This window comes from Carassius gibelio, chromosome B6 (assembly GCF_023724105.1).
Source record: "Carassius gibelio isolate Cgi1373 ecotype wild population from Czech Republic chromosome B6, carGib1.2-hapl.c, whole genome shotgun sequence".
Taxonomy (NCBI): domain Eukaryota; kingdom Metazoa; phylum Chordata; class Actinopteri; order Cypriniformes; family Cyprinidae; genus Carassius; species Carassius gibelio.
In genome coordinates, this window is record NC_068401.1 from 8,852,056 (window position 1) to 8,866,032 (window position 13,977).

Sequence of the window (13,977 nt, forward strand, 5' to 3'; positions counted from 1 at the left end):
TGAAGGTTTAAAATTTGCACAGTATATAGAATATTGGACTTTATATAGATTTGTCAACAGAAGGATTTGGGGGAAGTATTCTATTGAGTTGTTTAATAAACTTAACCATACTAAAGAATGACTAGATTAAGAAAAACATGCACATAATGGATCACAGCAAGATCAATAACATGCATTTAAAATATAGTTTTTTTTTTACTTTGAATAAAGACCTTGTTTAAAAAAAAAAAACTTATTTGCAGCACGAAAAGTGTTTGAATAGTAGTTTGAGTCTCAAAGAACAACTGTAAATGAAAATCGATAATATACACAGAGTAAAAGAGTTTTCTTAAAAATAAATGTTTATAAATGTGTTCTCATATCAAACTATTATCTAAAAATCTCAAATTCTATATAATGGCAGATGCAGGTTATGTAATTACAAGCCATTATTTAAATGAAATATGTATTGCAAGAGTATGCTTACATATCAATATTTTTCTTAGCTCCGCCTTGGTCTAGTTTTCATCTCAACACTCTTGAACGAGTATCGTTCCCCTGTGCGATAGTCAGTCAGAATATACCAGGTGCCCCAGTAGATGCCATCTGTGATGCCACTGTAACGCCCGTGATAGTAGCGTCCATTGAGGTTAGCAGCCAAACAGGAATCAAACCACCAGCCTGCACCATAATAACGGGCACAGTTACCAGCAGCGTATCGATCATGATCCCGGTCATATGTACTGAAAGCTCTGCCATCGTGATTGTACTGTTTGCTGTAACTGAATGCATTGCCAGCATCTCCATGATAATCTCGAACTGTTAAACGGAACCTTATGGAGAGAAGAACATGTATGCGTCTTAATAAGAAACCAAACTATGAAGAACATGTATGCGTCTTAATAAGAAACCAAACTATTTCATGTTTTATTTAAACTCTGTTTTGACACTGGTCTTTCAATAGAAACTAGTATGTGTGTGTACATATACCTCTGGTTTTCTCCTGCCACTTTAAAGTTGTTATAGTTAGCATGACGTGTCTGGTCGTGCCAGTCTTGGAGAGTGATGCGGAGCATGTGATGCCCACTTGCAGTTAGTGCATAAAGAACTGCATTCCCTAACCAGTGCTCTCTCTGCAGGGAGCCGAATCCATCACGGTACTCCTGCCAGGTTCGGTTAAAGTCAGTTTGTCCATCAAACCGGCGCTGGAACACCGTCCATCCCCCACCAGCTGAAACCATGTCACACACGGCCTGGAATGGACAAGTCATAAAGAAAACACACATAGAGTATAGGCCTAGAGTTACCTCCAAAACTACCTGAACTTTTAAAAAAATCTGTCATCATTCACTCATCATCCCAATCTAGGTGCTTGAGTTTTTTTAGAACACAGAATAGCTTAAAAATGTTTCTGTGGGATTATTTTATCCATCCAATGAATGTCAGTGGGTTCCAATCGGACACAGTGTTATTTTAGTATTATTTATATGCTATTATAGTTTTTATTAATACTTGGAATTGGTTTTATAGCTTTTATTTTCATTTAATTTTAGATGATGTTTTTAGTAATTTTGTTTATGCTTTTTTACATTACTTTTTAGGTGTAATTTATTTTAATTTCAGTTTTAGTCTTAGTTTCCAGTTAGTAATTTTAGTGCTTCAACTTAAACAGAATTAGAATTGAACTGAAGAATGTTTTTATTTTATGATGCCGGCTGGTCCAACCAGTGATCTTCAGAATCTTTTAATTTTTGAGTGAACCATCCCTTTAAGTTATATTGGACATGTATTAGGTTGCAAAATATCAATCCAATTATTTGGTTCCAGCTTTTAAATACGCTGTACACGTTCTGTGCATTTAATGTTTGTACCTCTAGCGCTGGCCGCTTTGGATCTGGTTGTATGGTGTAGATTCCATTCTCTTTGATTCCTAATTGGTAGATCTCATGACAGTCTTGAGGGTAAAGCCCTGCAGAGGGAGGCACTGCTGTATAGACCCAAACAAAACATCTGTGAACATTTGTGCAATAAATATCCTAGTAGTCTGCTGGGCTACATGGGTTGTTTGTTCTTTCGCTCTTTCTCGCTCTCTCTCTCTCTCTCTGTGTGTGTGGCTCACCTGTAGAAGTCCTTGGTTTAAGGCCATTAGGTTTAGAATCTGTGACACTCTTCACCAACAGCAACAAGTCTTTCTCCCCATTTTTGCCCACCAAACTTTCTATGACAGAGAGAGAATGTCTCTTAGTCAAAAAAAATTCTAAAGGAATGCATTATTTTATTTTATTTTTTACAGGATTCCTGTTAGATTTCCTATCATTATTTGGAACAAATCCAAATAAATGAGAATGGAAATGTTCTTACAGAATTCTAGCACAAACCATCGCCAATTTTACTTTCTAATATTCCCAAATAAATATAATGTCTCTGAAAACCTCCTGTCAAATACAAAGCAATATGATTAAAAATGAACTCAAACCCTTAAGTGTTTCTACAGATAAAGCAAAGCAAAGAGAATGTATCTGATGCAAAACATTTTGTGTGTTTTTAAGAATAAATTATTATTTGTTTGATTATTTGCTAGTCGACTATTTCAGGACGGTTAGAGTTTGTTTTTGAGGTTATACAAAGGTTAGAGAAAGGTAATGAGAGGGTCAGATTTCTTGCATTCCTAAGAACACCACTGTTTGCTGAGTGTAAATTAGGTGTTAACTTAATTGAGAGAACAGCAGGAATGAAAGGATCAATAAATTATGAAGGGCAAGTGTATTTAGTCTGTTAACACATGGGAATCACATTAATGTGCTTTATCTAGACATGTCATTTTATTTAAGAAGGAAATGTAAAATGAGTTATATGTTGTGGTATGTAAAGACCGAGTCTGGTGGCCATCTCTCTGAGTCTCTGACTATGGCAGTGGAGGTCACATTCTGTCAGCACCGCTGCCATGAGAGCCAGAAAGCCTAGCAGTGAGTCTGAGCCTTCTTCCTGACTCACAACCACTGAATCATGTTGCAGCATACAGCGCTGAAGCTGGATGAGACGTTCAGACATATCAGACACCTGCAGGACACATATAAACATACACAAACATGAAAACAAAAAGAACATGCATCTTGCATCTCAATCATCATATTTTACATTGTATACAGATTCTCCATATTCTAACACTTTAACTTAATAGTTGTTAATTTTGTAAATTTTTATTAAAAATTTTTTTCCAATTCATTAAATATTCTCTTGAAAAAATGACTGATGGATTCATTCTATAGGTAATAAATAAATAAAAACAAGGTGACTAAAAAGTTGTAATGGCCCAGCACTCATCATTTTAAAAATATGCTTTAATTAACATGTTTGCTTCAAGAAACCCCATAAATTATATGACTACTTAGTACTTATTTTTGAACTACATATAGCAGTCTTAAATGCAAAATATTTAAGGATATGTGCTATTGAATTTAACAGATATTAATTATAATTCAACAGGAAAATAATGAAGACAAGACTGAATAAAACATACCAATATATATATTATACTACTATACACCCACAATCTTATGTGTTATTTGTGTAGTGCCAACATATGAAAACCTTATATATATTTTTTTACAATACACTATATAAAAACTAATTTTAATAAAATATAAAAATAAACATACAAGCACACACACACACACACACATATATATATATATGTATATATATATATATATATATATATATATATATATATATATATATATAGTTCATTAATGTAGTAAAACAAAAGATCTTACAGAAATAAAAAAACTATTAAAAGTAAAAAATAATGCAATGTGTGTATATATAGTTCATTAATGTAGTAAAACAAAAACAAAAGATCTTACAGAAATACAAAAAACTATTAAAAGTAAAAAATAATGCAGTGTGTGAGTGTGTGTGTATATATATATATATATATATATATATATATATATATATATATATATATATATATATATATATATATATATATATATATATATATATCCATTAAGTTGAATCTGTGAAATGTTACTGAAAGATATTTGTGCCCAGTAATACACTCTCAGATCTGTCACCAAGGATTATGTTTAGGTAATGCTTACCTGTGCAGTTTTGCGGTTCACTGGAGTCTTTCTTATTTGCGAGTCCTGAGAGTGAGGGTGATGTATTTTAGCTGGTGATGCTGTTGCACTGCAGCTCCCTTCACATCTGCCGTTGGGTGGCCCGGCCACCAGGATGTCCCTCTGACACAGCACACAGACACACATCATGTACGCTCCTAGCAAAAGCAAGGGCACAACTCGTACACACATGCTGCTCAGGCCGTAACACGAGTCCAAAGAAATATTATGCACCTGTTCCCTGTCTATTCTCTCTCTACTCTACCGGTATCTACTTTATACTACTTATCTTCAATAGGATTTTCTCTAGGCACACTCCTGTGTTCAGATCAGTATCATCTGCAGTCTATCAAGTCCTACACATTGTATCTTTCTCACTATGTGCTGGTCAGAGTCTCCTCTGCTGTTTTTCTCTTTTATTTGATCTTCTCTATCCCTCCCTCTCGCTCTCCTGCACGCTCTCTTCTGTTTGTGAGGCTCTTTTGGCTCAGATTCCTAGATAACTGCGGCTCTTTTCTGTCTGACATGCACCAGTACACCCGCCCCCAACACACACAAATACACACACTTTTACTTATATGTCTACATGCACATGAAAACACTCAGCGTGTAATTGGTCACATGAAATTTTACAATCAACTCCATCTTGAATCTACAAATAATCACACACTCTCATACAGTCACATTCAAATACAAAGATAAACATCCTCATCAGGTTTGACCTAAACCTCTTCACTGTGTGTGTGTGTGTGTGTGTCTTCTTTGGAGTGTATGTGAAGTTTATTGAGTTTTAAGGAATTCCTCTTTTAACACTCTTATTAAAAGACAGACAGCCGCACACTCATATATATAAACACATGGGCAGGAGAAGGAGAAACTGCTTTTGAATAGGATGACCTTTCCATGTCTCTAAAGGGAAGGTGCTAGACCTATTTTATTGAGAGGTGTTTGCTCATTGTGTGGATGTGTGCAACAGGAAGTGGCTATTACAGCTTTGTAATTGTAAATGTGCTAACATGCATTACAGTCGAGGCATGACTCACCTGTAGGTCGGTAATAAACAGATCAAAAATCAGTGTATGTTGGGTTATTTCCTCATCAAAGTGTAATTAATCTGGGTGCAGAAAAATAAATAGGTTTACAATTTGTAATGAATTTAGGACATGTGGCCTGTTATTATGTGTAACCTTCAAGGTTTGGAAGATGTGAAAACTTGTGTACATGTGTATGCCAATACAACACAAACCATTAACAGTAGATAGACTGCCATCTAGAGCTGAATGTCTGGGATGAAGGTATTTAGTAGAAGAGAAAGTGAATTATTTAGAAAAATGTTAAATTCTTTATTTGTTTTATTTGTAAGAAACTGATGTTGCAGAATAATTAACTTTCACAACCTAATCAGACCTTATTCAGGTTTTCCTTTTAAATATCATTAATAATTATTATTACCTTGATTAAAAATATCTACTTATTTTATTGCATTAGTTTTTAGTTAATTTACATCTGATTTTTTTAATTTTTTTATGAAGCTTATTGCCAGTTATGTGATGGGTGGGGTCACATAAAATAAAATAAAAATAAAAAAAGCACATTCCAATTCTATCTATCTATCCATCCGTCCGTCCGTCCGTCCATCCATCCATCCATCCATCTATCTATCCCCTTGATATCCTTTGAAACTCTCAGGAGTATCACGTTATGGTTATATTAACCAATTCTGTATCAAATGGAAGGAGTTACTACAAGTTTACTCTGTGGCGACCCCTGAAGTTTTTAAACAGCACGTGCCACAAGAGGGGTGGGGTTTGCACAACATTTTTGAAAAATACCCCATTGTTAATTAGACTCTCTGTTAAACTAACTTAGATTTATTATCATATAATATTTTTAACATAATTTAAACCATATGACTCATGACCAAACAGTTAATGCCCAAACAGTCTCTTAACTGTACCAACTCTTACTGTACGTGTATCATGGTCAAAATTAAATCACAGACAGTTTTATAGTTTATCTAATCTGTCAGCACGGTACAGCTCAGTTGCACTAACGAAGCTTTTAGATGTTAACCCTGACAGGTCGACTAGTAACGAGTTATTAGGCTCGGTGAACTCTAGCAACTGGAGCACAACAACTTTTATATAATAAACTATTTAAAAGATAAAATGTGTGAAACTTTAACGTACCATAAAACGGCATGTCCCATACTCAAATTTAATGTCTTTATTTTATTTATTAACATTGACTTTCACATAAAGGCAGAGAAGAATAGTGAACAAAAGTCACCAGGAGCAAAAGAGCAGAAAAAAAGTTTGCAAATACACATCCACGCGAGGGCGTTGTTTAATGTGTTAGTTGAGCGAAATTAAACTGCTTACACCTCGAATGTTTTTGTTAAAAACGGAATGAGCAGTATAATTATAGAATCTCCACTTTCTACATTTTCAAAGCATGGTTGATGCTTGAACTGTCTCATTATCCATAAAAAGATTTTCGTTCGCAAAGTAAGTGCCCCTACCCAAAATCACAAGCCATTATCTGGGCAAGATCTTTTCTTTAATTCCTCGCGCCAGGGTTTTGCCTTTATCTCGCCACTTTTACACACTGTCAGAAAGAGCACTTTTTGTATTTCCCGTATGAATAATTTAACTTAGTAATGTATGTCAAGCTAACAACATAATAGCTCCCAAAGTCGTGGAAGAAAACACAACTCCACAAGAGCCTCTGTCAAAGGTGTTGTTGTTCTCAATCACGTCCGCGTGTCGCCGTTAAATCTGATGATTCAAATCCTTGAGATGATGCGAGCATCATCTTCGATCTGATAACTCTCGCGTTCTCGGGAAACACACATAATACGCATCAGGTTTGATCATGTCTGCTGAGGTCGAAGAGTCAACACCCGCCCAAGCCCCTGCTCCAGCAGCAACCAAAACGAAGAAGGCATCGGCGAATAAGGCAAAACCTGCTGTAACTGCTTCTCCGTCTAAAAAGAAGAAAAAGAAGAGCAAGGGGCCCGGGAAGTACAGCCAGCTCGTCATTGATGCGATCCGCACCCTGGGTGAGAAAAACGGCTCGTCGCTTTTCAAGATATACAATGAAGCGAAGAAAGTGAGCTGGTTTGATCAACAGAACGGTCGCGTGTATCTGCGTTACTCCATCCGCGCGCTCCTGCTCAACGACACGCTCGTGCAGGTGAAGGGACTGGGAGCCAACGGCTCATTCAAGCTCAATAAGAAGAAATTTGAGAAAAAGCCAAAGAAGAGTGCCACTAAGGCGACCAAAACAGAAAACCCTGTAAAGCCGGCTTCCAAAAAAGACGTGACCAAGAAAGTGACTGCAAAGAAGAGCGCCAAAAAGAGCCCCGTTAAAAAGAAGACCGCGAAGAAGACGAGTGTTAAGAAGACGACACCCAAACCGAAGAAAGCAGCAGCTGCCAAAAAGCCAAAAGTCGCGGAGAAGAAGGCAAAGGCGAAGAAATCAAAATAGACTTTCTTTGAAAATAAATAATTATATTTTTTTATATAGCTTCTTGGAAGATCCAGATTTAAAGGGATTCCGTTTTTAGTTTTGATATGTTTTGATATTTCTGTTGACATTAGGTATGCTGTCATTTGAGGTTTGATGTCAATGTACTTAGAAATGGCTTCATGATAGAGACACACCCACTTTAGTTCCTGCACTTCAAGATGTCATGTTTTCCTGAAATGACACTTTTGTTTCTTTGCTGCACTAAACAGGACACTTGGTAGCTAACTAGACGAAGATGAACGCTTTGTGAATATAAACTAGAACAGTGCTTGTTTAAACAACAATCTCATATAAAATGTTACTGAACTGCAAAAGACAACATGTATGTCGAATAAACCTGATTTTATTATTATTCTTTTTAATAAAAATGACTGCACAACCTTCTTGACCTGTGTTTAATGTTGATGCATATATAGCAAGATTAATTATTCAGTTGAATTATTACCTTGAGCACAATGTTAATTACGGAGCCCCGCATATGAGATGCAGGAAAAAATATTAGGCTAAATCGTGTGCACGATTTACTAATTCGGTCCCTCAATGTACTAAAACGTGCAGACGATTACTATTGCGTTCCCTCGATTTACTCTTTCGTTCACTCGATTTATACATTTTGCAATAGTCTTTGCAATAGAACGCAATAGTAAATCGAGAGAACGCAAGAGTAATTGAAACTACAGTTCTGGGATCTAATAATATGGAGATCTACAGTTTTTTTCCTTAAACCCTTTGACAATTTATCTTCTAGTCAGTGAAGACTGAGTTATTTACATTTCCCCGTCAGTTTTTTTAATCCCTGCTGAGCTCTTTAAAAACGACCATCTTGCAGAATGTGATTCTAAATTCAATACAACAATATTAGGTGGTAAAACAATTAAGAGAAAATTGTAGGCTACTGTATATATATAAAAAACAAAACAAGTTAAGGTTCTGCTACCGCTACAGCCAACAAGAACTTCCTCTTCTACAACTCTTTGCACAAACGTCTGTATCAAGTAAAGTCTACAGTAAGCAATATTATCAGCGAATTAAGCACTTAATACAGTCGTGTTAGCTTATTTCACTATCAATATATTTTTTTGACTAGAAACAGCAGGGGAAAAGTAAATTCCGTATGAATTACACAGTCGTCACCCCCTGCTTTGTGAAAAGTTGGTATCTTCCGATTAATGGCGTAGCTCGCGGAAGTCGCCCGGTGTTTGTACCACTTCCGTCTTTTGCTCCAGCGGGTACACAGAAATGGTAGGATTGCCTTTCAGCACTTCGGGAAAATACGAATTGTGTTTTGTTTGTGTAATCATTATTACATAAATGGCAATACTGTTGTAACGCAAGAGTGTGATTCCAGGTGTTTGTTTCTGCGTCGGCGCATAGTGCTAAACCACTAACGTTAGCTAACATCCCCACCCATGTTCCCCAGTCGCGAGATGACTGAAATTGATTTGACAGTTCAGTGTGTATTAACACTGGTAGCGCTTTGTAAATCATGGTTTTTGTATTATGGGCAAGACAACTCAAATTGACCTAATTTCATATTTAATCGATTGACAAAAATGATTAACAGACAGACCTTTTATTGTTAAATATACTAAGGTTAGTCTTGTGCTACACATTTTCCTTCTTCAGTATTATCACACCTTTGAATAAACGAGTGTATAAGAGCACATTCTGTCGAGATAGTTGCTGGTTAACGTTACTTCTGTGTTATTTGCTGTTTGGTTATGCACAACACAGATGAGTGAGTTTACAACATTTCTTAGGTGTTATCAGCTATTCGGTACTAATTAACCTGCTTTAGTTATGAAAATTATGTGAACATGCAACTGTGTTAAAGAGTCTAGTTTTTTTAGTGAGGTTTTTCTGAGCTCCAGGCAGCCCACATAATGCCAAACAAGGTCAGTGTTTTAAAAATGCATCCTCTTGCATGCAGGTTTGCACTTCCTCCATGTCTTGAGTCTAGTTCAGGAAGTCTCGTGTTTCAGACAATGCAGTCTATGAAGAGATTAATGATGTTTGCATGTTGACTGAGACACTTAATGTGTACAGGGTAGGTTTTTTGGTTTTGTTTGGAGGGCTTGTGTAGGACTGTCCCAAAAATTCCCCTGCAGGTTCAGGCGTGTTTGAAACAAACCGAGCTGAAGTTGTGAGCTGTTTGCCGAGTGCTTGCTTGCTGTAAGTTTGCAGATATGGTCATCCTAAGTACTGATTTAGTTTGTTTCGTTTTGTCAGACAGCGACTCTACGTCCGTACCTGAATGCGGTGCGTGCTACACTGCAGGCAGCTCTCTGTCTGGAAAACTTCTCCTCACAAGTGGTTGAAAGACACAACAAACCAGAGGTTGAAGTCCGGTAAGTGTGTGTCTGTGCTTGCATGTGTGTTATTTGTGTGTAAAAGCTGTATGATAGGTCAGTAGCCTATATTCACACATCTGACATGTTCAAACTTCACTTTAAAACTTTAATATGTTTGCAATATGATTTAACATAGAGAAAAATTTTAATATGCACATCCAAAAAAGTCTTGACCAGGTGCAAGATCAAAGGATAAATAAATGAAAAAAAATAGAAAAAGGATCTGCACACTGTTATGTTCCCTTTATTTAAAAAAGTAAAAAATAGCAACATTTCGGTCAATGACCTTCATCAGGCAAACACAGAAACTCAAACACTTCTACCGACCATTGCTATTTTTAACTTTTTGAAATAAAGGGAGCATAACAGTGTGCAGATCCTTTTTTTTATTTTTTGCAATATGATTTAGCCATAGATAGTTTGAAAGAGAATACAAACATAAGCTGCATTATACAGCCAAATCTGCAAATTCAGTACATTGTTCAAACTTTCATTTCAGCTTTTAAAGAAATAGTGGACATATGAGAATTTCGAGTGTTTTACTCATTAACATCTGGGGTTTACTTTAATTAAAAGTTTTTGGTTTACTCCTGGTGATTATTATTACATGCAGAATGTTTGTTTGTGTTTATTCTTTATTGTTTTTGTCTTATCGTCTCAACAGGAGCAGTAAGGAGTTGCTGCTTCAGCCTGTTGTAATCAGTAGGAACGAAAAAGAGAAGGTTCTAATAGAAGGTTCCATCAACTCTGTGCGAGTCAGTATTGCTGTCAAACAGGCAAGCAAGCACACTCGTCGTTTTACCCTAAACTCACTTTTGCTATCATTACTGAGATGGGTTTTAATGCTGAATACAGAAAATGCTACTAATAATACAAAAAGAGAAGTATTGTGGTGGAGAGGAGACAAGTGAGGGAGGCTGGTTTCAATCTGACTCATTAATATCAACACATGCAGTTCACTGAACACTGTAAGCCAGTGGTTCTCAGACAGAGTCCCACTTATTAGGGGCCTCAGTAAACTTCCAAGGGGCCGCTGGATTTAAATGAATAAATTATTATTAATATATTAAATTAATCCGGTGCTAAAGTATAATAATAATAAAAAAACTCACAATCAATCAAGATGAATTTGTTTTTTATTAGTTTAATGTATCAAAATTTAAAAACAAGCAGTTATCTTATACCAAGAATATCTTAGCCTTTATTGGTGGAGGGCTCCTTCGAATGTTTTGATTGTGATTGTGGGCTCTTTAGGTCTCAAAGGTTGAGAACCACTTTGGTTAGCCAGCAGTTTGTGATTTTTGTTACAATAGAACAAGCTAAGGATCCAGTCTGATGGTTTGTTTCTGTCTTTACTGGTCTGTGATTGGACGACGCACCTCATCTTGTCCATTGAAGGCTGATGAGATTGAAAAGATCCTGTGTCACAAGTTCATGCGCTTCATGATGATGAGAGCTGAGAACTTCTTCATCCTGCGAAGAAAAGCTGTGGAGGTGAGGGAGAGTGGAGGAATGTACTATTTTTAGTGTATTTTGATTTCTTGCTAACAGAAATCTTCATGTTTGTGAAATATCAATATGATATTTTAACAGTGAATAACCTTTGTTTCTTTTGTCAGGGATATGACATCAGTTTCCTAATCACTAACTTCCACACAGAACAAATGTACAAGCATAAGTTAGTGGACTTTGTCATCCATTTTATGGAGGAGATCGACAAGGAAATCAGCGAGATGAAACTGTCCGTCAACGCCAGGGCTCGCATAGTTGCAGAGGAGTTCCTCAAAAACGTGAGTGTCTCTGTAGTATGCTTTAATAAAAAGAAAATTTCTCTGTCACACAAACAACCTCTTACTCTATATTCTGTTCAGTTTTAGGAAAGGTTCAGTACACCTTCTGCTGGCTGCAATACCTGTGTCACCTTGGTCGCCTGAAAAAAAAAGATGGAGATCTGTGGGGCCAGTGAGGAAGTAGTTAAGGTGCAATTTGATTCCTGGACCACCAGCAAGGGTGGAACAGCTGGAACCAGAGGGTGCCGCCTGTCACAGGAAGGAATTCAGAGTATTGCAGTATTGTAATTTAAGAGCAAAGTAATGGTTTTCACAGACAGGCGCGGTACTTCTTTTGTTGTTCTGTTTTATTCTTTGTTTGACTATTTGCCCTACTATCCTTGCACTTTTTTTTTTTTTTTTTTGCTAATGGCCTAATTTTGTTTTAAAAGTATTTTGTTTCTTCACACTCTGTAATTCCATTTGTGTATTCTGTCTCTCTTCATCTTATCCCAAATCTCTCTGTTATTGTTTAGTAGTAGTAAAGCGCTCATGACGTTGCAATATTCTGAATATGCCTCAGCTTTTCTTTGTTCTCATGAATATTAATGAGCATGTACTGTACATATTAAAAGGATAGACTCATTTTACCTCTGCCTTTCTTACAAACCTTAAAATCAGGGTGGGTCTATACAAATGAAACCTCATTGATACTCATGTGCACAAAGGAAAATGTTCAGTGTCCAATAATTTAAACAGTTTGTTTTGTCAGTGTTTTTTTTTTTTTTTTTATAAATATGTCCTGTGTTCAAATGACCATTTTTCATGTTTTGATATTTTAAAAAAACCTCACGCTGGTGCACATGGATCTTACAAACCATATCAGTCATGGCAAAATAATGATGACAAGGCTAAATAAATCTCTTTCTGCTTGTATTGTGTTGTTTATTGTGGGAATGACAGGTGTTGGTTCAGTTACGTATTGTGGTAATTTTAGCTTCTGTACATTTTGAATGTTACAGTATGTACAATACAATGATGGCCCATATTTGGAGAACTTGGTAAATAAACATTTGATATGCAGCACCTTCATGATATTTGGGGAAAAAAGGCATTTCATATCGTCACAAGATATTGAAATGGTAGATACAATATAATCTATATAGACAAGGGAGAAGTTACCTATTTTTAGTTTTTTATCCCTACAACGGAGGTCAGGTATCTGACTTTTCTTCTGTCACATGATTTGTAAAAACTACTATCTGTTAGTATTCTAATTAAAGTTGTAAAAAAAATTGCATTATTATAATTATTATATATATATTTTTTGCCTGTATTTTGATTTATTTTACATTTATTTAAAAATGAATGTTGTTTATTTATTGCCCAGACTTTGGGAGAATACGAAGCCCTTATTGATGTATATAATACAGATTATCATTTGACTAATATTTTGAATCGGAGTTGGCAATACTTTTAAGTACTGTCATTTAGTTTTATAGGTTTTCTCTTTTTGTAGTTATTAATTTAGGAATATATAGCAATCTCATGTTTTCACGACTTTTCCATCCTTTTAATAATTAAAATGAGATTATAAAAAAAAAAGTACTCACATATCTGTTCTCCCTTCAGGCTGTTGTATATTTTGTGTTGTTTTCGAAGGGCAGCTGCTTGAGTGTATCTATATTTGTACTTAATCCTTATAAGACGATAATATGAAATATCATGTATCCCTTTTTATTGAGGAGATGAGCTCACCGTTGTGGGTAACCTCTTGAGAATTTTTACAGCACTTTCCCCTTTTACAGAACCCCTATCTTGTTTCCCATCCCAAGGAAACCCTGAGTGTAATTGGTATAAATCATTTGATCTCATGTTGAAATGGCATAAAATTCTTTGACAACCACAAGAGACGGGTTAAGAAATAAAGCTGGGAGGGATGGAGTTGCCCTTGTTTCACCATGTAAATACAGACCTTAAAAACAAACATACAACGAACGGTCAAATAATTCTTTTCAGATCACATAGGTGTAATAACTATTGTTATTATTAAAAATGCTTGCTATATCTAGTATTTAAATACTAGATAGAAAAATGCAAATGTTCATTTGCCGCAAATCTCATAACCCAAAGCAATATCTGAAATGAAGATGAAGAAATGAAATTAATACATTAGCAGCTTATGGTCGCATTTACATCCTGTCTGTGTGCTCATGCATCATA

At 35.8% G+C, this 13,977-nt stretch overlaps 3 protein-coding genes across 4 annotated transcripts; 2 read left to right on the forward strand and 1 right to left on the reverse strand.

The window, feature by feature from the left end:
• Positions 1-221: 221 nt before the first annotated feature.
• Positions 222-4,801, reverse strand: si:ch211-157b11.8 (fibroleukin). The gene is made up of 6 exons (XM_052558765.1): positions 4,086-4,801; positions 2,853-3,039; positions 2,099-2,197; positions 1,851-1,966; positions 970-1,232; positions 222-812 (listed from the first exon to the last, which is right to left on the reverse strand). Exons 1-6 carry the CDS (start codon positions 4,293-4,295, stop codon positions 482-484), a joined length of 1,206 nt encoding a protein of 401 aa, XP_052414725.1. The 5' UTR covers positions 4,296-4,801; the 3' UTR covers positions 222-481.
• A 2,084-nt stretch (positions 4,802-6,885) lies between these two features.
• Positions 6,886-8,017, forward strand: LOC127959558 (histone H1.10). The gene has a single exon (XM_052558800.1). The coding sequence runs from the start codon at positions 6,978-6,980 to the stop codon at positions 7,590-7,592; it is 615 nt and encodes a 204-aa protein (XP_052414760.1). The 5' UTR covers positions 6,886-6,977; the 3' UTR covers positions 7,593-8,017.
• Positions 8,018-8,724: 707 nt separating this feature from the next.
• Positions 8,725-12,688, forward strand: arpc4 (actin related protein 2/3 complex, subunit 4). Of its 2 annotated transcripts, none has more exons than XM_052558810.1 (6): positions 8,725-8,876; positions 9,864-9,982; positions 10,650-10,761; positions 11,384-11,479; positions 11,605-11,775; positions 11,857-12,688. In XM_052558810.1, the coding sequence occupies exons 1-6, from the start codon at positions 8,874-8,876 to the stop codon at positions 11,860-11,862; spliced, it is 507 nt and encodes a 168-aa protein (XP_052414770.1). In that variant the 5' UTR covers positions 8,725-8,873; the 3' UTR covers positions 11,863-12,688. The 2 variants fall into 2 exon arrangements, with proteins under 2 accessions (XP_052414770.1, XP_052414769.1); XM_052558809.1 differs by lacking the exon at positions 8,725-8,876 and adding an exon at positions 9,637-9,681.
• Positions 12,689-13,977: the final 1,289 nt, after the last annotated feature.

What these genes read in the sequence shown, in the direction of transcription:
- LOC127959558 (XM_052558800.1), top strand. Translation starts at nt 6,978, where the DNA reads ATGTCTGCTGAGGTCGAAGAGTCAACACCCGCCCAAGCCCCTGCTCCA.
- arpc4 (XM_052558809.1), top strand. Translation starts at nt 9,652, where the DNA reads ATGTTGACTGAGACACTTAATGTGTACAGG. An exon ending in AGACACTTAATGTGTACAGG is followed by an intron (nt 9,682 to 9,863) that starts GTAGGTTTTTTG and finishes TCGTTTTGTCAG; the next exon opens with ACAGCGACTCTACGTCCGTA. An exon ending in AAACCAGAGGTTGAAGTCCG is followed by an intron (nt 9,983 to 10,649) that starts GTAAGTGTGTGT and finishes TCGTCTCAACAG; the next exon opens with GAGCAGTAAGGAGTTGCTGC.
- si:ch211-157b11.8 (XM_052558765.1), bottom strand. Translation starts at nt 4,295, where the DNA reads ATGTGTGTACGAGTTGTGCCCTTGCTTTTGCTAGGAGCGTACATGATG. An exon ending in TGAACCGCAAAACTGCACAG is followed by an intron (nt 3,040 to 4,085) that starts GTAAGCATTACC and finishes TGTGTCCTGCAG; the next exon opens with GTGTCTGATATGTCTGAACG. An exon ending in CAAAGCGGCCAGCGCTAGAG is followed by an intron (nt 1,233 to 1,850) that starts GTACAAACATTA and finishes TGTCCATTCCAG; the next exon opens with GCCGTGTGTGACATGGTTTC.